The 27372-nt window shown below is 36.4% G+C and overlaps 1 protein-coding gene across 3 annotated transcripts in view; it reads left to right on the top strand.

Moving 5' to 3' along the window:
- Positions 1 to 27372, top strand: part of PIBF1 (progesterone immunomodulatory binding factor 1) — a 196281-nt gene that overhangs the window by 3538 nt on the left and 165371 nt on the right. For all 3 annotated transcript variants that reach the window (XM_059144436.1, XM_059144437.1, XM_059144438.1), the window contains exons 3-5: positions 4318 to 4418; positions 7378 to 7576; positions 9865 to 9984. In XM_059144436.1, coding sequence (XP_059000419.1) covers positions 4318 to 4418; positions 7378 to 7576; positions 9865 to 9984 — 420 coding nt within the window. The remainder of the gene's footprint in view (positions 1 to 4317; positions 4419 to 7377; positions 7577 to 9864; positions 9985 to 27372) is intronic.

Below are 27372 nucleotides of genomic sequence, written 5' to 3'. Positions count from 1 at the left end.
TGTTTTTGTCTTATTTTATTTTTCTCTCCCTTCCCTTATGATCCTCTGTTTTGTTTCTTAAATTCCACATATAAGTGAAATCATTTGATAATTTTCTTCTCTGATGGACTTGTTTCACTTAGTATAATAATTACCCTGTAGTTCTACCCACATCATTGCAAATGACAAGATTTCATTTTTTGATGGCCCAGTAATATTCCATCGTATATATGTGCTACATCTGACATTATTAAAAATAAATTTCCCTCACTAGACTATAGATAATAAAAGTCACAGGAAGAGTAGATTTCTGCTGACTATAAATCTATTCTTGCAATTAACATTTAAATGGCTTGATTTAAGTTAATGAGCTTCCTATCATTGGAAGCATTAAAGTCGTCCTGATTGATCAAGTGTCATGATTTAGGTATTTTTGCTGTGGAAAGTGGCTGAACCAGCTGTGCAGTGTTCTGGACATGAAGTTCAGCTGCTAGGACCAGAGGCTTAGAAGGTGGTGGCTGCTTGTGTAACATAGGAGAAGGATTTTGTTTCTCTGGTTTAATGGAAATCTGAAAGTAGGTAATTTAGATTTGGGGTGGTTACTCCTTGATATTGTTAGAAACCCAGGCCCCTTTTAACCTTCTGCACACAGCTGTTTTAAGCATGTGCTTTTCACCTCAAAGTCACAGATGGCTGATCTCCCTCCAGTATTATATCAATATTACAGGCAAAGATAAGTAGAACAGTAATGGGAAAATGGAGCACATGCCAAAGTACTCATTCTCTTTTTTTTTTTTAAAGACTTTATTTATTTATTTATTTAAGATATTACTTGTTTATTTATTTACTTGTAGCCTGTGCTACAAGGTGGAGGGCCAGAGGGGGAAGGAGCGCAAGACAAGAGAGAATCTGAAGCAGACTACCAGCTAAACACACAGCTCCATGCGGGGCTAGATCTCCCTATCACGAGATCCAGACCTGGGCCAACACCAAGAGTCAGGCTCTTAACCAGAGGAGCCACCCAGAAGCCCCATGACTCATTCCCTTTTAAAAAGCTTTCCCAGGGGACGCCTGGGTGGCTCAGTTGGTTGGGCGGCTGCCTTCGGCTCAGGTCATGATCCCGGTGTCCTGGGATCGAGTCCCACATCGGGCTCCTTGCTCGGCGGGGAGCCTGCTTCTCCCTCTGCCTCTGCCTGCCATTCTGTCTGCCTGTGCTCGCTCGCTCTCCCTCTCTCTCTGACAAATGAATAAATAAAATCTTTAAACAACAAAAAAAAAGCTTTCCCAGAAGTTCAAGCCAGTGACCTCAATAAACTACAACTATAGAGCATGAGCACTCTAGCTGCAAGGAGTGGGAAGGGAAGCTGAGAAATGTATATATTTAACTGGATACATTATTGTCACTTCAGAGTTACATTAGAAAGAAGAGAAGAGTTGGGTGTTGGCAGACAAGTAGCAGGTTTTTTTCCTATTCATCACAGTCTTTTTAAGTTAGGAAGTCTGTGAACCTATGAAATCTAAGGTCTTTTCCACAACAGCATGGTGGCAATACAATTTTCACATTTGTTAAAGTTTATTAGTTATGTTAGAGTTTTTTACTGTGAATGTCTTGATCCATGTTGATTTGATTTCGCCATATTTAAAAATAAGAACACATTTCTCCAAGGGAACTCAAAAGCGTTGAGTCCTACTTCCCTCTTGCTCACTGAGAGAATTTAACAGGTTAACAGCTTAGGCCAAGCGTCCTGATTGTAGAGAATTGTTAGCTTTCCATTTTTACCCCTGCCCATCGATGCCTAAATCTCCTTCCTTGCTTTACTTCTTCATTCCTTTCCTCTTCAGTCTTCATGCCTGTTAATTTTTAAATGCCAGAAAGTCTTTTTATCTTTCGCTTGAGATCTATTGGTTCCTTATTACTGAAGTAAATAGAGGGGTGCATCTTCCCAGCTTGATTATCTCTGAGTTAAGGAGCCTAAGTTAGAAGCCAGTTCAAATTGTGAAAGTTGTAACCCTGGAAAGAGTAGAAGTTTCTGTCCTTTTGGTAAGAGCATTCTTGAGATGCAAAATAATAATTATGAGGAATGTGGTTGTCTTTTGTTGATTTAAGACATTTATTGAAGCATGTTGCTGGGAATATAACTGGATATGGCAGGGTCCCTTTTTTATGTAGATGAACTTCAACTGAGATTTATGATCCCAAAACAAATGGGAGATCTTCAAGGTCATGTGACACAGCATCACTTAGCAATGGGATTTTTCTACTTTAGATAAGGAGTCAGCAAATTTTTTCTCTAAAGACCCAGACAGTAAAGATTTTATGCTTTGCAGGAAATATGTGGCCTATCACATATTCTTTGTTTTTTTAACCCTTTACAAACACAAAATCTATTTGCTTATGGCCTGTAGAGGAACAGGATGTAGGCTTGATTTGGCCCATTGCCATTGTTTATTATCCCTTGCTTTAGACTGTGTAATCAGAGAAGCCCACTAGCAGATTTTAGGCAATTAGAGTTACATGTTCTAGTATTTGTATTCAAAATGGCACTGAAGTAATAGACCAAGGACAGATAAGGTAGAAGTAGAAGACAGTTAATTAGGTTATTGTCTTATGTAAGATCTAAGTTTTTGGCTTCACCTACTGGAGCCATTTATTGAGAAATGGAAGGCTGGGAGAAGACTGATCTAGGAGGTAAGATGTAAGTTATGCTTTGAACATGTCAAATTTTAGATTCCTATTAGACTCCTAAATGGAATTGTCAGAGTTTAGGGGTGAGTCTATGACTCTGTATGTGTGTTTGAATGTGTCTGTGTGGTGTGGTGCATATAGATGGCACTAAAAGCTATAAGATTAGATGACATTATCTAGTGAGAGCAGAAGGCCCCAAACCACATGAAGTGGAGTCCAACATTAATAAATAGAATAGAGGAAGAGCCTGAGAAGCCTACAAGTGGCCAGTGGGTTAGGAGGAAAACCGAAGAAAAATAACATGGAATCCAAAATAGGATAGAGTCGTCTACTGTGTCAAATCATGCTGTCAAGTTAGATAAATATGCTGAAATTACGAGTGGACTGAGTATTAAAAGAGGTGATGCAGAATACTTTTACTAGAATATTACGGGAAAAAATATTGAAGTTTTGCTCTGATGGTGAGCAGAGAAATGGTACATTAGCAAAGGGAGTGGTTCGTGATCAAGGGAGTATTGTTTGTTAGTCTTTTCAGTGGTTGATAGAAGTAGTTTACTTAATGATAGGAATGATCCAGTAGAGACGGGGAATTTATTGATGTAAGAGGAATCCACTTGAATGTATTAAAGATTGGCTGTTAAATTAATCAATTTTTAAAAGATGAGTAAGAATTACCTGGGTTGAAAGGAAAAGAAAAGAATTTTTTAATTAGACTAAGAACAAAACCCAAGTCCATGGGGGCTTAAGAGAGACCACATCATATTTGAAGAATAGCAAACACTTATTTTTCCTGGAACAGAGTATCCTTTTAAGCTAGCGACCAGAGAAGGAAGGAGCTGGCAAGGGCCAGATCAAGAAGTACTGGTACATTATGCCATGAAGTTCAAATTTATTTTGAAAACAGTGAAGATCCTCTGAAGGATTTAAAACTGGGGAAATAAATTTTTGATAACATTTTTTTAAAAGGAAATTAAGGAAGATAAATTTGGAGGTTGACAAAACTGCACACAAGGAAACAACTCTGGTGAGAGATGGTAGGGGTCTAACTGAAGACTTATCAGTGGATCACAAAGGGGATGGAGCCATTTTGACAGCTATTTATGAAGTGGACTTGACAACAACAACCACAACAAAATGGTGTCTGATCAGAATAAGCTCTGAGGGAGAAGTGGACATCAACCATGACTTAGGTATTTTTTGCGTCAGAGACTAGGGAGGTGCAAGGAGCATACGATTAGGTGAGGCTGAGGGCTAGTGTTTCTTGGACATTTGTGACATCACTCATGGAGTAGTCATTTGCAGATGTATGGATCAAGAGGACAAACGCAGGGTCTAACAAGGAAATAATTACCTGAGTAAGGCACCAAAATAAAATCCCAGTTGTTAGTGGGCTTCTCAGTGAGTGGGCTATGAGGAAAAGCAGTCTTAATGACAGCCTGGCAAAAAACCCTTGTATGTGGCAGCAGTTTAAACCATTTGTATGAACAGACTGTAATTTGTTAATACAACCATTGCAGAGGAACCATATCCATTTTAACCCGTTGCTTTTAAGCGCTTTCTTTTTTTTTATTTAACGTTTAGTATTTTTCAGACATCTTGTAGTGATAAATTTGAAAGTTGACCATATAATTGACCTCATTCCCTTTGTTAAGATTGAAGAATTAGAAGAGAAACTTAATGATGCACTTCACCAGAAGCAGCTACTAACATTGAGATTAGACAGTCAATTGACTTTTCAACAAAAGGATGCCAGGTAAGAAAGTTTTATAAAAACAGCAATACCTATTTAGCCATTAAAAGTAATTTTGTTACCTATTTATGCATACAATTGTAAGCTAAAATAGAGCAATTTTAAGTCAGCGATGGTAATAATTTTTATATCCAAACCAACAAAAAAGGTTATTTGATACAATATACAAAATATAAAAATTTGGGGCACCTGGTGGCTCAGTGGGTTAAAGCCTCTGCCTTTGGCTCAGTTCATGATCCCAGGGTCCTGGGATCAAGCCCCATGTCGGGCTCTCTGCTCAGCAGGGAGCCTGCTTTCCACTCTCTCTGCCTGCCTCTCTGCCTATTTGTGATCTCTCTCTGTCTCTCAAATAAATAAATAAAATCTTTAAAATAAATAAATAAATTCATATATTATATATAATATATATATAAAGTCAAAATTCAACATTCATTCAGGAAACATTGCTGATGTAAGTGATCCATAAATGACAATGGAAATTCTCTAAATTCACCACCACTTAACCTGTTGTCTGGATTTACCTTTCTTCATTTCCTTTGTAAAGCACACTAAATCTCATGGCCCGTTTTAACTCTGCATGTTTAAATTATCTTCTATTTTGCTTGCATTCTTTCTCCCAGCTCAGTTGATTATTTACAGAGACTTCATTTTGTTTACTGTCAAATGTGCCTATGATAGTCATCCTTACTGAACTATGTAAACAAAGAAATATGAGTGAAAAAAAAGATGTGCTCCTTCTATGAAATCTATAAGGAATTCTTTGAAACAATGTAATAAAAGTGAGTGACTAAAAAAAATAAACCCATCAAATTAAGTTAAAGCAAGACATTTGAAAGTTGGGAACAAAAAAACAAACAAATCCATAGAAAAGCATCCTCTCAGATTTCTTCCCAAGTGTCTTTTTTAAGTAAATAAATTGAATTTGGCAGCCAGGAACAATGATTTACACAAAAAGAAAGCATACCTTTGTATTTAAAAAATTTGAACCCTGTGTAGAAAATCTGACAAGTGATTGCTTCTTTCTGTGTGCTAATTAGAAGTAAATGTGTGAAGTGCTTATCTTTTCTCTTTGTAAGATTTCACTATTTAACTGATACTTAAAAAAATTATCTAACCATTGACCAGGAACTATAACATTAGACCGTCAGTTCTGAAACTTTAGTATGTATCAGAACCACGTGGAGGTCTTGTTAAAAAGGATTGTTGGGTCCCACCCTCTGATATTCTGATTTGGGGTGATCCCAAAAAATCTGTGTTTCTACCAGTTCTCAGGTGATGCTGATGCCAGTGGTCTGGGGACAATACTTTGGGAACCAGTGCATTCAGTGGTAGGGCTTCTACTGTAATTCTTAAGGCAGTTTTCAGATTAAATGATGCTGAGAAGGCAGTTGAGATGATATTGCAATAATACCCTTGATATCGATGTTAGTAAAAAGTGGTTGTTGGATTTTTAATATAATTTGAAGGTTGCGCTGATGTCTTATATGTGGGGTTCAAGAGGAAAAAAGGGGTGCCTGGGTGGCTCAGTGGGTTAAAGCCTCTGCCTTCGGCTCAGGTCATGATCTCAGGGTCCTGGGATCGAGCCCTGCATCAGGCTCTCTGCTCGGCGAGGAGCCTGCTTCCCCCTCTCTCTCTGCCTGCCTCTCTGCCTATTTGTGATGTCTCTCTCTGTCAAATAAATAAATAAAATCTTTAAAAAAGAGAGAGAGAGAAAGGAATCAAGGATTGTGGCAACATTTTTGGTTCAAATAAATGGAAGGGTGGAATTGCTGTCAACTAAGATAAGGAAACCACAGGGGGAAAGGTTTGTGAGTGAAGAGCAAGAGTTCAGTTTCGGACACGTTCAGTTCAAGTTGTCATATTAGATATCTGCATGTAGGTGTTGGAAGAGTTTGGTCTAGAGATACAAGTCTGGGGGGCATTATATACAGGCATTATATAGGCATTATATACAGAGAGTATATATTTAAGTCATATGACTGGATGACTTGGCCAAGGTAGTAAATACAGAGAGAAAAGAGAGCCAAGTACTAATATTAAGACAAATCAGAAAAGGAGACTGAGAAAACACCACTGGAAAAATGGGAGAAGAATGACAAGAGTATAATGACTTGGAAGTCCGGTGAAGAAAGTGTGTAAAGGGAGAGATCAGTTGTGTTAAATAATCATAAGGTCAAGGATGAAAAGAACTGAGAATTGATCATTAGCAATCTGGATGTCATTGGCCATCTTGAGATTTCAGTAGAAAGATAAAAACCTAATTGGCATGGGTTTAAGAGGAAGGGCATCAGATGGTGAGTCTAGACAACTTTTGAGAAGTTTTGCTGTGTGGAGGAGCAGGGAGGGGGCAGTGAAATAGGGTCAATTTTTTTTTTTTTAAGGTAGAAAAAGTAACATGTTCATATGTTGATGGATGTGATACAGTAGGAAGGGGAGAGAATCAGTTGTCCCTTCCTGCTCAAAATCTTCAAATAGGCAACTAATGATAGCAATGTCTGCTACATGTATTCGTTAAGAATGATTATGTACAGATTACTCCTTTCATCACCTCATTGGTTGAATGAATACTTTTTACAGTGGTTCAGTGTTGCCGTCTTCAAGCAGTATACCTTAAAGTATCTGGATAGAAAGAAATGAAAGTTATTTCGATGAGTAGGGTCCAAGATAGATGTATAAAATTTAAATCTTAAGAGGGGAAATGTATGATTTTATAATTTGAATTTTGGAAAAATTACTCTTTAAGAATATCAATTTTCTATTTAACAATTTATGTGGTTGCACATTTAGTAATGAGTATAGAATCATTTTGTTTTTAACTGCTTACATAAATAAGCATTTACCTGGAGCCAAAAGCACTAGAGAGTTGCTTATTTCATGTTTTTATGTTAATATAAAAGGTAATTTTGAGAAAATAAATCTCAAAGATGTTTTTAAGTTTGTCATAAATTCTTTCCTAATGTAGAAAATATCAAGAACTAATGAAACAAGAAATGGAAACTATTTTATTGAGACAGAAGCAACTAGAAGAGACAAATACTCAGCTAAGAGAGAAGGCGGGAGATATTCGCCGAAACTTGCGTGACCTTGAATTGACAGAAGAGCAATATGTGAAACTAAAAGATTTTCCTGAAGACCAGCTTTCTATTCCCGAATATGTATCTGTAAGTGTGTTGCATCATTTAAAAAACTGTGTGTATTTTCAAATTAGATTTGTTAATTATGTAATAGCCATAATCTTCAAAGTACCCAGTTAATAAATTATTTTGTTATTTTCTGGCCCTGATCTGGAAATGGTGAATGGTATTCAGATCACCAAATTTTAAAGGGTCTTGACCTTTGATCTCCAAAGTCAAGCAATAAATAGGGCTATGAAGTTAATGGCTACATAGTCCATAGAAATGAATCATTTTATCATAAACTGATAGTTTACATTGTTTTCAAAATTAAATTGTAGAGATAACAGATAAGTGGTTGCCGAGGGGTGGGGATAGTAGAGGAGAGAGGAGTTGGTGTGATGGAAAAGGAGTTAATGAAGGAGATCTTTGTGGTCTACTTCAGGATCTGTCACGTGTTGGTTATACAGCTACACATAGGAGTTATCTATGGCCTTAGTCTCAAATTTTTTGATGTCAGCATCCCTTTACATTCACAAAATTACTGAGGAACCCAAGGAGCTTCTAAACAGAAGAAAAGTATATTTGGGCTATATCTGTTAGTATTTACCGTATTAGAAATTAACACTGAGGGGCGCCTGGGTGGCTCAGTGGGTTAAAGCCTCTGCCTTCAGCTCAGGTCATGATCCCAGGGTCCTGGGATCAAGCTCTGCATTGGGCTCTTTGCTCAGCAGGGAGCCTGCTTTTCCCTCTCTCTCTCTGCCTGCCTCTCTGTCTACTTGTGATCTCTGTCAAATAAATAAATTAAAAATCTTAAAAAAAAAATTAGCACTGAGACATTTTTAAAACACAAGAATATATAAGCACTCATTCCATTAGCCTTAAAGGCGATGATCTCATCACATATCAGATAGCCACTGGCAAATACCACTGAACAGCATAAGAGAAGGAGAGCAAGACAGACAAAAAAAAAATTCTTAGTTATTAGGAAAATAGTTTTAATCTTATGAATTCCCTCAGAGGATCTCACATGAAAACTGCTGATTTGTGATCTATTGATGTCATTTAACCCTTAAAGGCTTGAACTTTTTCATATGTAAAAGGATTGATAATAATAATAGTACCTCAAATAGCTCAAATATATTTGTTTCTGTCTAAAGTGCATTGTTCAAGACAAATGAGATGTCTCACATGCTGTCGTCGTGACTTTATCCATAGTAGGTACCAAGTAGCCTACAAATTACAGTTACACAGTTCTCTGGTTTGTTAAGGTTTTTTGTTACCTTTTGTTTTTACAGACGGTATTATCCTAACTAGTCAGTCATATACAAATTCATTGTATTGAGGACTACCTCTTACCAGATGTGGTACTTTTGCTGCTCAGCAATGTATTAAGGAATTGCAGACTGCATACCTTTATAATAAATAGACATAATTACCCTCTCCTAATTTGTTCATGGCTTCTTAATTTTATAGGAATTTGTCAGATGGAACACTTTACTAGATTAGGACAGACAGATTCCTCTGAGAGAATTATGAGTGAGAAGGAGAGATCTGAACTGAATGGAAGTAGTGATATGAAAGATCCCTTCTGATTATCCCTTATACAGCAATGATAGCCACAGGGCTTCAGCAGGAGCCCAGGATGTAGGCTTATCATATGTTTCAGCAAAAGAGATAGAGCAGGGTACAAACTAGGCAAAAATTCTGGCCTTCGTGAGCTTACATTCAAGTGGAGCAAGACAGACAATAAATTAAAAGTAAATGTAGAATGTCATAAATCCTATGGAGAAAATCCTGTGGGAGTGAAACTAGGAACTGCCTTCAGGTGGGGGTGCTATTTCTAATCAGAGGAATTAGGCCTTTACTGATAGGGTGACATTTGATCAGAGACCTAAAGGTAGTGAAAACATGAGCCATTCATTTGTATGTGGGAAGAATTCTTCTGTCAGAGGAAATACAAGCAAAACTCAAGCACTTAATGTGTTCAGGAAGTAACAAGAAGCTAGGATGGAATGGGCAGTGGTGGAAGACGGGAAGTAAGTAGTAAATGGAGTATAGATGGGAAGAAAGAGACTGTGTCAAGGGTGAAGTATAGATAATCTGGGCTTTGAGCAAACTTAATGAACATTAAGCCTTAATAAAGTATTAGTAGTCAGGGTCAGTTAATTACAAACCAAACTTGATTATACAGGCATATAATGTAAAACTTAATGCTTTCCTTTTGTTTCCTTAATATTTTTATTACTCATAATTGAAGGTACTGTAAATTAGTAAACTTTAATTGCAACTTGGGATTCTAAAACTGCTTATTAATTTGATTTTTGTTTTTAAAGATGAGGTTCTATGAACTAGTGAATCCATTAAGAAAGGAAATCTCTGAACTGCAAGTGAAAAAGCATGAACTATCAGAGGAATTAAGTGAAAACAAAGGCCACTTGAAACAACTAACAGAGGTTTGTATGATTTTGATCACTGGTGGGAAGAAGCTCCATGTTTTATTCTAGGGAGTTCCTCAAGATTTGTGAGCAGGAATATAAAAGTCAGTGATAACAAAATGGGACTGGGGGATGCTGACTACACTATTATTCAGGCAGTGTGAAGGTTAAATTGGAAATAGTCATCTTAAAGATTGACAGGGTAGATCTGTGATATTGTCCTCTAACCCATGGTTGAGCATTTTGTTGTAACTCCTTCATTCTTGGTTCTTCATTACAGATTAGCCTTGTTTGTGATATGAACGGGGAGCTACTGTCCATTTGCCATTTTGCCTCTTCATTAAGTACATTAGTTTTCCTAATGTTTGTTTGAAGCATGAGTACTGATGTAAGTAAGCATCAGCCTCAGTGATGTGCATGGTGCCGTGCCCTGTGCTGGCAGCAGTGAGGGAGGGAGAGGGGGAGGGAGCGTCTGCCCTTCTAGAGTTCAAACTCCCATAGATTAGGCTCAGAACCTTAGATGATGTCTTGACACTCATTTTTCTGTGTGATATTGAACAAGTCATTTAATGTTTCCTGCTCTGTCAAATAGAGGAACTAATTCTGCTTGTCTATTCATTTTATTGAATTGCTCATGTTTCTGTTTCAAAGTAAAAATGTCATTTGTAGCAAAGTTGCATGTAAATACTGTTATGTCATATTGCAAGGGCAGCTTTTACCGAAGATCTAATTTCCAAAAATAAATAATTATAATTTAATTTACATTTCGATACCCTAATTTGCTACTCTGTTAGTGCTGGACAAAATCTATTTAGGTCATTAATGTAGAGCCAATATTAAAAGCAAATGAAGGCTCATCTTCCTTCCTCTCCTCATAGGAGTGATGAAATCACCAGGAGTGATGCCAAAGAGGCAGATGTGCCGATATGAACCCTTCTACAAAGTTCTGTTGTGGGTTTTTATTTCTTCTGCTAACCTGCCACATTGTGCAGGTAAAGTGTTTTGCATATTTTAGAAAGATAACTTTTAATTTTTATAAAATTTGCAAAAAAATGTAAGGGACAAACTTAGAAGGCCTCAGTGTAACTAGTAGCTAATTTTATAGCCTTGGCCAAATCATTTACTCTCTGTTTCTGCAAAGTGCCCAGGATGGTGGTAGTCGTGGTGACGTGTTCATTGGGTTTATTGAGGACAAGGCAATTAAATGAGTTTTCAGACTTGGTTCTGTAGCATCTCATGGTACCTTAGCTTCCCTCAAGGATTTCTTATTTTTTAGGAGGAGGACTGGAAAAGTTTCCTAACCTTGTTTATATCAAACTACCTCTTTTTTAATGACTTTAATAATTGGGAATTCTAAGACTGGTTTCTCTTAAACAAAGGATTCCTGGGGCCAAAGAGAAAAAAACTTTTGTAATTCTAGAATTATCATTAGTATGTGATATAGTTTTACTGTGCAGTAGAGCAAATCTCTCAACTCTGAAGGGTCAGTAATGACATTGTATTCCAGATTTTTGTTTGTTTCAGCCTTGCTCATAACATTTTTAGTATTTTATTGATAAGAAAACATAGATAGGTAACACTGGTTTGACTCACTGGGTTCCTGAGTGTTTTTAGTGACTAATAACTTTTTTTTTTAACTAATTACTCTTGAACAAAGAAGCAGCTTTGTTTGTAAACCTGTACTAGGATTCTTCAGAGAAACAGAACCAATAGGATATCTGGAGAGAGAGAGAGATCTGTTTTAAGGAGTTGGCTCACAAGATTGTGGAGGCTTGATGAGTCCAAAATCTGATGGGATAGGCTGGAAGGCTGGAGATTCAGGGGAGAGTTGTAGTTGAAGTACAAAGACAGTCTGCTGACAGAATTCTCGCTCGGACGAGGTCAGTCTTTGGTTTAGTATGGCTTTCAGCTGATTAGATGTGACCCTCACAATATGGAGGGTAATTGACTTTACTCAAAGTCTATTGATTTAAATGTTATTTGTTTTTTTGTTTCGAGTTTTTATTTCTAGTTAACATAACAGTGCAGTATTGGTTTCAGGAGTAGAATTTAATGATTCATTACCTTACATGTAAGGCTTATACCCTGTGCTCATCACATATGCTCTCCTTAATGCCCCTTCCCCACCCATCACCCCTCCACTTTAGTTTCTGTCATTAATAATTTTCTGTCTCTTAAGGTTTGCCTCCCCCCTGACTTTTTTTAATTTAGTGTTAATCTCTGAATTAACTGGATGGCTCAGTTGGTTAAGAATCTGCCTTCTGCTCAGGTCATGATCCCAGGGTCCTGGGATTGAGTCCCACAGTGGGCTCCCTGCCCAGTAGGGCGACTGCTTCTCCCTCTCCCCACTGCTTGTGTGCTCTCTCTCTCTCTCAAATAAATAAAATCTTCTTTAAAAGGTGTTAATCTCATCTAAAAAATACCTTTGCAGAAAGATCTAAATAGTTCTCAACCAAAATAAAAATAAAGTAAAATAGTATTTGACCAATATAGCTAGTTGACATATGAAGTTAACCAGCACAGGGGCACCTGGGTTTCTCAATTTTGGGTAAGCGTCTGACTCTTGATTTTGCCTCAGGTCATGATCTCAGGGTCATGAGATTGATCTCCGCCTTGGGCTCCTTGCTCTGCAGAGATTCTGCTTCTCTTCCTCTCCTCTTACCTGCCCCTCCCCCAGCTCACCTGCATGTGCTCTGTCTCTCTCAAATAAATAAATCTTTTTTTTTTTTTAAAGATTGTATTTATTTATTTGACAGAGGGGGATCACAGGTAGGCAGAGCAGCAAGCAGAGAGAGAGGGGGAAGCAGGCTGCACGCCAAGCAGAGAGCCCGAGGCCGACTCGATCCCAGGACCCGGAGATCATGACCAGAGCCAAAGGCAGAGGCTTAACTCACTGAGCTACCTGGGTACTCCTAAATAAATAAATATTTAAAAACAAAACAAAATTAACCATCACTGAACCCTTCCCATGTGCAAGTTTGTTTCTTAAAGGTTTATCACCTCTCAGCTGAAAATACAATTCTCTGTCTTAAACCTTTCCATAATTTATTAATAAACAGAGAATTGAACCACAATCAGGAAAAAAGAAATTAAGAAATTAAGCAGTGTGTTGTCTACGTAATAATAGGTCTTAGAAATTCAGAGAATATGATATAGACAGAATAGAATTACTTTTTTTTTTTTTTTTTTTTTTTTTTTTTTAAAGATTTTATTTATTTATTTGTCAGAGAGAGAGTGAGTGAGAGCGAGCACAGGTAGACAGAGTGGAAGGAAGAGTCAGAGGGAGAAGCAGGCTCCCTGTGGAGCAAGGAGCCCGATGCGGGACTCGATCCCAGGACGCTGGGATCATGACCTGAGCCGAAGGCAGCTGCTTAACCAACTGAGCCACCCAGGCGTCCCAGAATAGAATTACTTTTATATTAAAGTCTCCTGTAAAGTTTGATTCCTCTGGTCTGTCAAGGGCTAATTCAGGTCAGCTTGCCCAACACTGAGGAATATTTTTAAATTAAAAGACTTCCTTATAAGGATATAGTGAACAATAAGTATAATATTTAATAGTAAAAGAAATTTTGCTTAACTGTGTACTATGAGGATTTTTGTCGGGGGGATTTTTTTTTAAATGGTTTATTATTACTGCTCTGATATTTGGAAAATTCACCTGTCATCAAGTTTTATCTGTGCATTTGACAGTGGCATGATGATATTGGATGGAAAACTTATTCTTTACCCACTCAGCCCCTAGTCTTCCTTACTTTCTCTGCCCCAACTCCTCCATCTACAAAATAGGATGAGAATATATAACACCCTCCTAATACAGTCATTATTAGAATGAAATTCATGGAGTAAATATTTGTTGTACATCTGTTATGTGGCAGGCATTGTTCTAGGTAACTTGGGATACTACAGCAAACAAAACAATGATTCCTGACCTCTTGGAGATTCTGTTTTTGAAAAGAGTACAGGGAGGGGCACCTGGGTAGCTCAGTTTTAAGTGTCCAATTCAGGATTTCAGCTTAGGCCATGATCTCAGGATCTCATGGGCTCCACACTCAGTGGGGAGTCTGCTTGAAAATTGTCTCTCCCTCTGCCTCTTCCCTACACTCGTGGACGAGCACTCTTTCTCTCTCTCTCTAGAATAAATAAATCTTTTAAAAAAAGAGTACAGGGAAACAAATAGTAAGCGTTATAGATAAGTGTATCATAGAGGAAGAAGTTGATAACTGCAAAGGATAAAAGAGAAAATATCAGTGCTGCATGGAGAGCAGGGAAGAAATCATATTCAGAATTGTATAGGGTCAGCCAGTAGGCCTCACTGAGGAGGTTAGAAGTTTAGAAAGACTTGGAGCTGAGGGAGACAATGAAGTTTTCAAGGAAGAAGTCCCAGGCAGAGGAACGGTCGTGCAAAGGTTAAGCGGGTTCCCTCTTTGTGGAGTGATGTTTGTGGAGCAACGAGGAAGCCAATATGACTGGAACGACTGAAGTGAGAGAACAGTTAGGTAAGATCAGAGAGGTAAAGGGTTTTTGAAGTCACTGTAAGGACTTTGATTTTTAACCCTAAGTGAAAGGAAGTATTGCAGGATTTAGGGAAGTGATGTGACATGATCTGACATATTGTAGAAGGATCATTCTGGCTGGTACATAGTAGACCCTTAAAGAGTATTAAAGAACTTTGTTAATGTCTCAGAACATGTTTTTTTCTTTTCTTTTTTTTTTTTTTTTTTGCTGAGAATAGGCTATAGAGCTATAAAGATGGAAGCAGAGGGACTTGTTACGCGTCTTGTAGTAATCTAGGTGAGAGCTGATAGTGCTTTGTATCAGGGTGATAGAAGTGTATGGGCTATGAACTGGTTGGATCCTGGATGTATTTTAAAAGTAGAACCATTGGAGGCAACCTTCTAGGGTCCCCTCCCTCCTCGGGAGCTTTGTATTATCACTTAGCTCAAAAAACCTTTCTCTCCTTCCTACCAGTCTGTCTGGCCTACCTCTTTATTCTTTGAAGCACATGACCAAGAACCATGGGCACTAATGGAGAAAAAAATCCTGTAAGACCAGGGGATGGGAGTGAGAGGACAAGACTGATGTTGTTTAAGGGTACAAACTTACAATGAGTAGTAAATAAGTCATAGAGATCTCACAGTATAATAAATATAAACAATACTGTACTACATTATCAGGCTTACTAAGAGACAAAAATGTAGTTACCCCAAAGACTTAAAGGAATGGGTAATTATGTAATGTGGTATAGGTGCTAATTATAGCTGCAAAAGCAGTCATATTATAATACAAATATGTCAAGTTAGCACATTGTACATCTTAAATATACACAATGTTATATGTCAAATATATACAATTTTTAAAAATCAGGGCTTTTGATGATTCCCTGTTGGTGCTCATCCTAAATTCATATGCTCTTCCTGATGCCAAACTTTGCCTTCGTAAGAATGACAGAAAGGGGGCACCTGGGTGGCTCAGTGGGTTAAGCCTCTGCCTTGGGCTCAGGTCATGATCCCAGGGTTCTGGGATCGAGCCTCACATCGGGCTCTCTGCTCTGCTGAGAGCCTGCTTCCTCCTCTCTCACTGTCTGCCTCTCTGCCTACTTGTGATCTCTGTCAAATAAATAAATAAGATTTAAAAAAAAAAAAAAAAGAATGACAGGAGGGGTGCCTGGGTGGTTCAGTTGTTAAGCATCTACCTTCAGCTCAGGTCATGATCCCAAGGTCCTGTGATCCACTAAGATCAAGCCTGCTCAGTGGAGAGCCTGCTTCTTCCTCTTCCTCTGCTTGTATTCCCTCTCTGGTGCTCATGCGCGTGCTCTCTCTCTCTGTCAAGTAAATAAATGAAAATCTTTAAATAAATAAATAAATAAAATCATTGGATGGATGGATGAATATTGGGATTCCTGAACTGGATGGAGAACATGAAAGAAAGATAAGAGTCAAATTAACTCCAAGGTTTTGGGACTGAATAACTAGAAGGATGGATTTGCATTCAGTTGAAATGGGTAGGTTGTGGATGAGGCAGATTTAGGGTTAAAAGAGAGTTCAAATTTTAGCCACACTGAGTTTTAGAAATCTATTGGATTTACATTTGGAAATACTTGGATATACAAGTCTGAACTTTGGAAGCTATATATTTGGAAGTTGTTAACATAAAGATAGTATTTAAAACCAGGATGAGATTACCAGAAGAGAGTGAATACAGAGAAGAGGGCCAAAGCCTGAGCTCCAGAGCACTTCAGTATTAAACCAGTGGGATGAGGGAGGGGGATTTATCACCGAGATAAGAAAACCAAGAGAATTTCAATGTCCCAGAAGCCAAAGGAGAAAACTGTCAAGAAAGAGAGTCCAAAGTCATTTCAAATGCTATCCACAGGTATAGTAAGATGAAGTCTGAGAAATCACATATTTAACAGAGTCATTGATAACCTTGTCAGGAGTAGTTTTGTTGGAGTTGGTGAGATCAAAAGTTTGATTACAAGAGTGTGTTTAAGAGTAAATGGAAGAAAAGGAATTGGAAACAATTCTAGGCAGCTCTTTCTCTGGGATTTTGATTGAATAGGGAAACGAAGGGCTAGGGCTGAAGATGACAGGGAAAGCAGGGTGAAGGGAAAGAGTTTTAGTTTTGTTTTAAAGATTTATTTATTTATTTGAGAGGAAGAGAAAGAGGGAGTGAGCACACAAAGGGAGAGGGAGAAGCAGACTTCCCACTGAGAGGGAGCCTGACGTGATGCGGGGCTCCATCCCAGGACCCTGGGATCGTGACCTGAGCCCAAGGCAGCCGCTTAACCCACTGAGCCACCCAAGCTGCCCCAGGGTTTGTTTTGTTTTTAAGGTGAGAGAAATCACAACTAATATACATAAAATTACATTGTAAACCACAGAAAGTTTTTCATTGTCAAGAACATTAGAAAGACATTCATCTAATTGCTAACCAGCAGCATAAGCAGTGCTATTGGACACCAGATGTACTTGTGTTTAAGGCTTACCGCTTCAGTGTGCTCCATATGATAAAAAGAGCCATCTGTGTTTGGGGCATAGCCCATAATCTAGGCTTCTGTAATTATATATTTGAGAATAAGTATTAGAACACAGAGGTGTTTGTTGGTTTAATTACTCCTGGTGAGTTTTAAAGAACTTTATCTTCATATCGCACAAAATGGCTTTTAAAATAATAATTATTTTATCTGTAAGTGCGATCATTTATCTCTCAATGGTTTGAGTGGTTTATATGATCTTTTTACCAAAAGGCAGAACTCAATTTAAAAAACAGCTGAAGAACATGATTATAAACATGTATAAGGAAGAGAGAGAAAATTATGATTGTTAAAGGAAGGTTTATAAAAAAGAAGTTGATCAAAAATTTATTGAATTAGAAGGTGGGTTGTTGGTGGCCAAAAGCAGGCAATGAGAAACTCAAAAATGCCCATCACATACAAATGGAGTGGGCGATTTTTTTTTTTAACTTTTCTAATGGTGTCCTTAATTTAAATCCGTTCAAAAATATAAATATTCTTTTGGACTATTGTGAGAGAAAACTTGGATTCCTTCCTAAGGGGAATAAATATTTTGGTTTTTAGTGGACAGGTTGAAAACGCATCCAATGAAATATGCCCATTGGTTCTAAACTGTCCTAAATTTGACAAAGAAAGGCACTGTTATTTCATTCAATATACGATACAGTGCCACAGTAAGCCTTGGGACAAGGTCATGGTATTAATGGCTGCAATCACTATGAAGTTACTGATACTCAATAAGTCATAATTCAGAATTTTTATACTATTTGAATGATATCTTCATATAGTAATCAGCAAACATCTTAGTCTTTATATATTTAAAGTTGGATTTTTAAGGGAGGTAAATGGGTCTTATACACAGTGCTGTGCAATTTTGAAGAGGAATAAAATGTGAAAAAAAAAAAAAAAACCTTACTAGGCAGTATTCACCCAAGAATTTTAAAAAGACCTCAAGGATGCATTTCACAGTGCAGCAAATGTATTCTCTTGTTATCCAAATAGAGAAGTTAGAGTACATTTATTTGCTTGAGAGATGGTAAATTGTCTACCTGTCCTTAGAAACTAAGGACCTTGATAACTACGAACTGATCAACCACACTGCTCTTCTTACTGAGCTTTTGGAATGCATGAAGATTAGGATACTGAATATTTATGCAAGTGTAAACCTATAGGAGATGGTCAAAACAATAATTTTATAAATGAATATAAATGAACAAATTGTGTATTATAATATTTCACTTGGGTGATAACTGCAAATGTGTATAAGGAGGAAATAGGAAATGGAATATGTAGACTTCTAAAAAGCCATTCGCAGACTTCCAAATTTTAGTTTAAAACAATTTTTTTAAGATTTTTAAAATTTATTTGACAGAGATCACAAGTAGGCAGAGAGAGAGGGGGAAGCAGGCTCCCTGTCGAGCCTCCCATGTGGGGCTAGATCCCAGCACCCTGAGATCATGACCTGAGCCAAAGGCAGAGGCTTAACCCACTGAGCCACCTAGATGCTCCAGTTTTAAAAATTTTGACAGACTTCTTAAGAATTATTATCATGAGCTCTTGGGGGAATTGCTTTCTCTTCAGTGTTTGAAAGATGAAAGCCAGAAAGTAGGAATAAAAGAAACTTTCTGAAAAATGAAAAAAGAAGTATTGTCCAGAGATAACTATTAAGTCCAATCTTATTCAGTACTTAAGATTTTAAGATTTTATTTGTTTATTTTAGAGAGAGAGAAAGCATGCACCCAAGGGAGGGCTGGGCTGAGAGAGAGGGAGACGGAAGGGAAAAGAATCCCAAGCAGACTCCCTCACTGAGCACAGAGTCTGGCCTGGGGTTTGATCTCACGACACTGGGATCATGAATGAGCCAAAACCAAGAGTTGAAGAACGGTTAACCAACTCTGCCATCCAGGTGCCCCTCAGTACTTAACCTTTTAAAACATATTAGAGGGGCACCTCAGTGGTTCAGCCTGTTGGGTGTCAGACTGTTGATTTCAGTTCAGGCCATAATCTCAGGGTTGTGGGGTCAGGCCCCGTGTTGGACTCTGTGCTCAGCATGGAGTCTGCTTGATTCTCTCTCTCTAAAATAAATAAATAAAATCTTAAAAACAACAACAACAACAATAAAAACTTACTCCTTAAACAAAACAAAACAAAAAACACGTTATATTAGAAAGGAAGCCTAGAGGAGAACCTTGAGTTTGGAGATAGTGAAATTTTTCTTAGTAGTAGAATACAAAACTAAAAAAAAAAGGGGGGGGAGACGAATACAAAACTAATAAGGCAAATCGGAGGATGATCCCAAAAAATAAAAAGACTAATTATAACCTATGTGTTTTCTATAACCTCCTAGCTTATATTTCCCAAATTAGCACATTCAGAATTGGTCACCAGCCCTAAAGACTGTATTTCTAGTTCATTATAAAAATTTTCAAGCAAAGATAACTTCAAAGAATTTTACAATGAACACCAGTATATCAATGACCTAATTTTACCATTAACATTTTATTATACTTGTTCTAATCACATATCTATCCATCCAGTCACCAGTCATACTTAAGTTTTATGAGAAATTGCCAGACCATTTTTTTCCATGTATCAATGGTTTGTTTCTTTTTATTGCTGAATAATATTCTATTGTATGGATATATTCATCAACCAGTTGGTGGGCATTTGAGTTATTTCCACCTTGGAGACATTATAAACAAAGGTGCTGCAAAAATTTAACATGGGTTTTTGTGTGGGCTTGTTTTCTTTCTCTTTAGTAAATGCTTAAAAGTGAAATTTTTCAGGGTGCCTGGGTGGCTCAGTCATTTAAGTGTCAGACTCGTGATTTCGGCTCAGGTCATAATCTCAGGGTCATGGGATTGAGCCCCGAGTTGGGCGGGGTGGAAAGTCTGCTTGGGATTCTCACTTCTTCTCCCTCTGCCGCTCCCCCCAACTTGTGTGTGTACATGTGCTCTTTTTCTCAAATAAATAAATTTTTAAAAATGAAAGTGGAATTTTTCACTTCTAGATTCCCTTCAGTTTATTATAGTTTTTATTTCTCTGCTATTTGTGTATTCATTGTGAGGATATTTTCCTTTACACCATTGAGAATAGTTAAATTGCTGCTTCATTTGAAGCATTGTTGCTAATTCCAAAATCCGGGTCATCTCAAAGTTGATCTCTGTTAGTTGCCTTTTATTTATTTTTTAATTTTTTTGAAGATTTTATTTATTTATTTGTCAGAGATAGTACAGAAGCAAGGAGAGCAGCAGGCAGAGGGAGAAGCAGACTCCCCAACATGGGACTCAGTCCCAGGACCCTGGGATGGTGACCTGAGCTGAAGGCAGATGCTTAATTGATTGAGCCACCCAGGTGTCCCTCTGTTAGTTGTCTTTTAAAAATGGGTCACATTTTCCTGCTTCTTAAGATGTCAAGTAATTTTAAATTGTTTATTTAAACATAGAGTAAACTTAGATTCTAACATGATTTTATGTTGTAGAGACTAGCTTTATGTTCCCCTAGACAGTTACATTGTTTTTGCTTTAGCAGGAAATTAACTTGGTTGTACTCAAAGTGCATACTCTTTTTCTTGGGCAGCATTGCAAATTTCAGTTCAGTATTTTTGGCATTAGTATATGGCTTCTTGGGTCTCTCCTAACATGTGTGTTGTTTAGAGGTCAGCCAGAGATTGGCAGAGATTATCCATGGAAGTCAAGGTTACCTTCTCTACTTGTCTGGAATTCTCTTCTTACATTAGGTTGGCCCAATCTGTGTCTTCTGGTTCTTCAAGCTAAAAAGGCGAAGGATTTTCTGTTACATGTTTATACATCCAACTTGGCATAGAGTAGGCCTACCCTCAAGCTAAAAGCCATAAAAACAAAACAAACAAAAAGAAGTAAGATCAGGAGACTAATCCAGTGCTATTCCCTCCTTCTTTGTGCAAACGGGCTCCCCCTCCAGAATCTGCCTGACTTGGGTCACTCTCCTGTACTACTTGAAGAAGTAGTTGTTTTAAATTTTGTCCAGAACTTATGGTTGTTCTCTGTACTTAACAGAGCCATTACCAGAAGCAGAACCACCTTACAATTTTGTTTTAAGCATAAGTGAGGAAAGAGAAAATCTAGTTTGTGAATGTAGAATATTTGACTTCGAGATCCCCTTACTCCTTAAAAAAAGAAGTAGCTCCATGGGAGACTCTTTTTTTCACCATATTTGTCTGTGTACTGACATGGATGATGATGTGTCAGGCACTATTAAAATATTAAGAAAAATATTAAAAGCAGAATAAAACATATTGCTGGACCTTTAACAAAATGTGCAGTTTTGAACACTGTTACTTTGGTTGTTTGTACTTTTTATTTATTAGTAATTATTGAATTCCTGATAAAGTCACCAACAGTTAGGAAAAAATGTGACTGAAATTTATAAAATGACAATACAGATGAGGATTGAGTTGCAAGAATATAAACTTGAGACAAATGCAAGAAAGTATTATGTCATAGAACAAGTAGTAAATTAATGGAAACTTAAAAAAGAAAACAGCAGCCAACAAATATAGCTTCAAAATGACTGCAATAATGACAACTCCACTGTGGTTTTCTTTTTTTTTTTTTTTTTTTTTTTATATTTTATTTATTTACTTGAGAGAGAGACAGTGAGAGAGAACATGAACGAGGAGAAGGTCAGAGAGAGAAGCAGACTCCCCATGGAGCTGGGAGTCTGATGCGGGACTCGATCCCGGGACTCCAGGATCATGACCTGAGCCGAAGGCAGTCGTCCAACCAACTGAGCCACCCAGGCGTCCCTGTGGTTTTCTTTTAAGAGAAACTAAGATACTTGTTATGTCTCTGAATTGAGACTGATAGCTCAGAAGACGTTTTGTACTTAACTAAGACTTTTCCTGGATTGGGTTAGTTTTTTCGAAAATGATCTTAATTTTTTTCACCACACGGTGGCAGCATATATCCATCTATGTCTTTAACCAGTTTTCCTCTGCTCAAAGTCTTGCCATTTTTGACCTGAAGGCCAAAGTGTTACATTGTTACCTTATTTTCATTTATATTCCTTACTTCATATCCACTGCCTAAAACCAATCAAATACTATTTTAACTAATAAAATTCATATTTGTAACTGAAAGAAAGAATTTTAAAAACAAACTTTCTTGGCATAACCTGTATTCTTCAGATCAAGGATATCTCAATTATTACACTGATTTCATAATTATACCTAACAAAAATATTCAGAGATGTTAAAGCCCCATAAATATGCAGTTAACTCTGTTTTTGTTTATATAATCTATTCAGGCAGATATGATGTGAAAACTACTTTAGAAATTTAGTAGAAAGAGATTTTCTATCTTTAAAAAAGAAGTCACTCTTCCTGATATGCCAGGAAGTGGATTTCTGAGACCTTTTTTCATAATTTTTTTTTTTCACATCTGCAATTAAATTTATAAACAATATTGAGATACTAACATTAGAAAATAGGCCTTATCTTCTCCAAGTTTAGAGTTTGTTTATAAGTATAAATAATTAGTCTAATTTTAGCATATTTTCAGCTGTATTATATGTATAAACTTGTGTACAGTACTTAGTGTTTTCATATGTACTGTACTTTTACATTCTATTTATGAAATCTCTTCATAGCAGGTCAGAATTTTGGTCTAATGTATATAGCTAAACTGTGTGAGCTGTTTTGCTATTATAGAATTATTTCAATATGTTTCTTTAATTTCAAAAGAAAAAAATGTTAACAGTACTATGAGGGCATTAGTGAGTTTGCCCTTAATGAAGTTATAAAGTTTCATGAGGAAATGGTGAAATATTTTTTTCTTATGAGAACTTTGGTAACTAGGAAGCAAGAAGAGTGTTTTGTTTAAGATAACTTCCTTGTTTAGAAACTTAGTTACTTTTGTTGAGAAAAATTCTGCAAGATTACCTTGAGGCTCATTTTAGGTATTCATGTGTGAGTAATTCGGTTGATTTTAGCTGTACGAAAATGAGGTATGACACATATTTGTTACTCAGGTTTTTACTCAGGGATGTTAATTATTTTCTGAAATTTCTTTTTTATCCTACTTAACTGGTGAGTTTTAAGTTCCTCTTAAAAGTACATGTTTATGATGATATTTATCAGTTATAATTATCCTAGAATATCTCACAAATTCATTAGTAAACAATAATTTTGTCTCTTTATATTAAATTTAAAGTATATAAGCACTTCTTAAAATTTAGATTTATGGATACTTCCATAGGTTATTTTGGTCCAAGACAGAACTAAGAAACTCAGTTTTAATAAGCATCCTAAGATTCTAGTATTTGAGCTTCATGTATTTGAAATACAATTTTGAACCCAGTGGCCAAGATGGTGTATCATCATATCACGCATGAGAGACCTTACCTTAGCTTATTTCCAGATACAGTCACCAACTTTTGCACATCAAACAATGGTAGTTGTAAAGAAAAAAATTTTAGAAAAACAAGAAGAACTTAATGAAATTATAATGATCCTGGGGAAGTTTATAATCTAATTCCTTCAGAACTGGATGGATTTAATAGATAAAGAAAGTAAAGACTGGAAGAATTAACTCAGTAAATAATTTTGATTTAGTTTCCATATACAAAGTTTAACGTTCTTTAACCAGAGAATATTTTTACATGTCAGTGGGAAGTTTCCAAAGCAATCATGTATAAACTTGACCACTTAGTAAAATAGTAATTTATTTTATTTATTTATTTACTTATTTATTTTTGTGGGTGGCATGCAAGTTACGTAGGATGGGTAGAGGGAGAGGGAGAGAGAGACTCTTAAGTAGGCTCCATACTCCGCGCAAAGCCTGATGTGGGCTTGATCTCATGACGCTGAGATCATAACTTAAACAGAAATCAAGACTCTGATTACTTCACCAACTGAGCCAACCAGATGCTCCATAATAAATTTTTAAGTACAGATTTTATAGTTACTTTTTTGTTATAATTTAGTAGATCTAGAGATAATTTAAAGTTGAGGGAAATAAACTTACTGAGAAATTAAGAAATACATCTTTTAGATCAAAGAGAGACAAAAATAAACAAGAAAGCAATGAACATAAGAATATTTTATACCAAAATCCTTGAGACATTTAAAGCTGTGCCAGAGGAAAATGTATGGTCTTAAAAATGGCTTTACTAAAAAATCAAGACATGTAGTAATTATTTTAAGAAAGCAGGAAAAGAAACAATAAAAATGAGTATGGAATAATTAGATCTTAAGGAAATATAGCTCTGTGGTAACAAGCTTGAAAACTGAAAGAAAAATGAAATGTCCTGACAAAGTGTAGATGAGTAAATTTTAGAGAAGTGAAGAACCTGAATAGAGTAATAACCATAGGGGTATTATAAAGTGAATAAAGATGTACTACTGATGAAGTTATTAGGTTCACAGACGGATTACCCAGATGAGTTCATAGCTGATTTCCACAAGGAGAGCTGATTACAGTTAATTAAACTGCACCAAACTATTGAAAAAGATGGAAAGCTGTGAAAAAGATAGTGCAAAACCAAAACAAAAGAAATTCTATGGGTCAGTTTTACTTATTACTACATATGCAAAAATTCTAACCAAAATGTTCAAAAATGAATTGTAGCATTGTAGCAAAAGAATACGTTATGATTAAAGCATATTCTAGAATAGAGAAAATAATCTGTTATATCAGCAAGTTAAAGGAGAGAAACTGTATGTTTGTATCAGTAGATGATAAAAGATGATAAAATAATATTTGGCAACTCTTCCTATTAAAGACATTTAAATATATACAAGTATAATATTAACCAAAATTATCCTAAATGGGAAAAAAATAAAACCTTTTTCTGTTAAAATAAGTAACCAGACACGGACTGGGTCACTCATTTTTACCCAGCATGGTCTTGGAGGGTCTTAGCAGATACACTGAGAAAAAAACTGTCCATATAAAAATTTGAAAGATTTTTAAATTTTTTCTATGCTAATTTTGAAAAGCAGCTAAAATTAATGCAATAATTTGATATTGTGCCTGAATACAAGATAAATACATAATGAGTAGCATTTCTCTAGGCTGAGAGAAATAACTGCTCACTATCTGCTGTAGATGGACTTTGGGATAAAAATATTTCATTCATAAGGAAGGTAATGGACTTCTGTGAAGAAAACTCTAAAATCTTAGTGTTGAACTTGGAAACACCATATTTTAGGAGGGAGACAAGAAAGAAAACTAGTGATTTTCTCTATATTAATATATTAATCAAATACAGTTATTTTATATTCCCCATAATTTTCTTTTTTGTTTTTTGTTTTTTGGTGAAGAGGAGAAGTTGTATACAAGGATTGTGATTGGATAAATAAAGTTGAAAAAATAAATGTCTCAGAATTGCCAAGAAAAATGTGGGGATAAAGAAAAGATATGAGGTGGGGAAAGTTGAGGTACTGGTCCAACCAAGATCCCATTGTATACTTCAAAATTAATAAATCAACTAATGTGATACTGGCATAGAAACAAACATCAATGGAACAGAATGTAAAACCAGATCTAATTATGTACCACAATAGTGGTAGTTCAGTTCAGGTGAAAAAGAATAGTTATTTACTGTAAGGGTCCTAGCACAATTGGATATTATTCTGTTTTAAAAAAAAAAAAAAAAAAAAAAAGTTTGTCCTCACATTTTATACCATACACAAATACTAATTCTATTGGATTAAAATTTTTAGAGGAAAATCTAGGCCATTATTTGAACAATAACACAGATTCTTAGGGTCAAGATATCTCTAGGTGGTATGGGAAAAAAATTACTTTCACTTCTAAATAATATTTAACACTTTCTTCAATAACAGATGTAAGGAAACACCACAGTAGGACTGCCACTACCTATGACTGCCTTGTCAACATTAGAATTGTGCCCATCACTACTTCCAAGGTCACTGTAGTTACTGGCCCCTTGCTGAGTTTATCTTTAGTGCATTCATAAAGAAGGACATGTATCGCTCTTTAAAATATTTTGATAGTTTTATTTCAGTATAATTTGTTTTTTTCATAATTCTGTATATTAAATTTTTGCTTTTAGAAATATTAGTTTCAGAAATGGTTCATAGGCATCACTAGATTGCCAGTGGAGTCCATGGCACAAAAAAATTTACTAATTTAAATGATTATTAACAGTCCTTCTCAAACTTTAATGTGAATACAAATCACATGGGGACCTTGTTAAAATGAAATGACACAGTAGTTTGGTATAAGGCCTAAGACTGTTCACAGCACATTCCCAGGTGTCACTAGTGCTCTTTGGCCTGTGCCAGTTTATAGACTGAACTGGGAGTAGCTAAACTCTAGAAGTGACTTGTCCAGTTTAGTAGTCACAGTCACATGTGGCTATTTCAGTTTAAGTTAATTAAAATTTAGTTCCTCACTCTTAATAGTTATAGGTGGTTAGTGACTACCATATTGGACAGTAGAGATATAGAAAATTTTCATCATTGCAGAGGAGTTCTATTGAATAGGACAGTGCTGTCCTAGAGGTTGGGTAATCTCAGCCAAGACAGGGAAAGAAAAAAAAAAACCACAGGCAAAGTTTAATATATAAAGAATGCATTTAGGGGGAAAAAATTGGAGAACAGATGATCAGAAGTTAATACTAGCACTGTTTGAATCTCTTATAAATTAACAGGAAAAAGACAACCTCAAGGAAACATGGGCAAAGACTATATAAATAGGCATTTCACAAAAAATATAAATCCAAATAGCCAGATGCTCTAACTAACTAGCATTGGGGAAATACAGAGCAACAGTGAGAACTCAGGTTGACAAAAATAGAAAAGATCTAATAATGAATGATTTTCTAAAGAAAAAGATACTTATTGCTGATGGAAAAATGAACTGTGGCCTTTTGGAAAGAAATCCAGTGCAGCACCTGGGTGGCTCAGTCAGTTAAGCGTCTCACTTGGTTGGGCTCAGATCATGATCTCAGGGTCCTGGGATTGGGCCAAATCAAGGTCTGCACTCTGCAGGGAGTCTGCTTGCCTGTCCCCCTCTCCCTCTACTCCTCCCCTCTCATGCTCTCTCTCTCTCTCTCAAAAATAAACAAAATCTTTAAAAAGAAAGAAATCTAGCAACATCATTTAAAATGGAATGTATGCATCCTTCAATACAGCAACTTCACTACTGAGACTCTAAGCCAGTAGAGTAAAATCCTAGCACATCTGGTTATTCATAGAAGGTTTACAGCAGCAGTTTCTGGCAACAGGCTCTGAAAGGGGAAAGGGTGGACTGGAAACAAAGTAAATGCCCATCGGTACAAAGGCAGGGAAATGGTTGCATAAACCATGGTACAAGCTACACCATGGTACAAGCTACACCATGGAATATTTTGGAGGCATTTATAGGATGAATTGGATAATATCAGTT

The sequence above is a fragment of the Mustela lutreola genome, chromosome 13, assembly GCF_030435805.1.
Source record: "Mustela lutreola isolate mMusLut2 chromosome 13, mMusLut2.pri, whole genome shotgun sequence".
Lineage (NCBI taxonomy): Eukaryota > Metazoa > Chordata > Mammalia > Carnivora > Mustelidae > Mustela > Mustela lutreola.
This window is presented reverse-complemented; position numbering and strand designations above follow the sequence as displayed.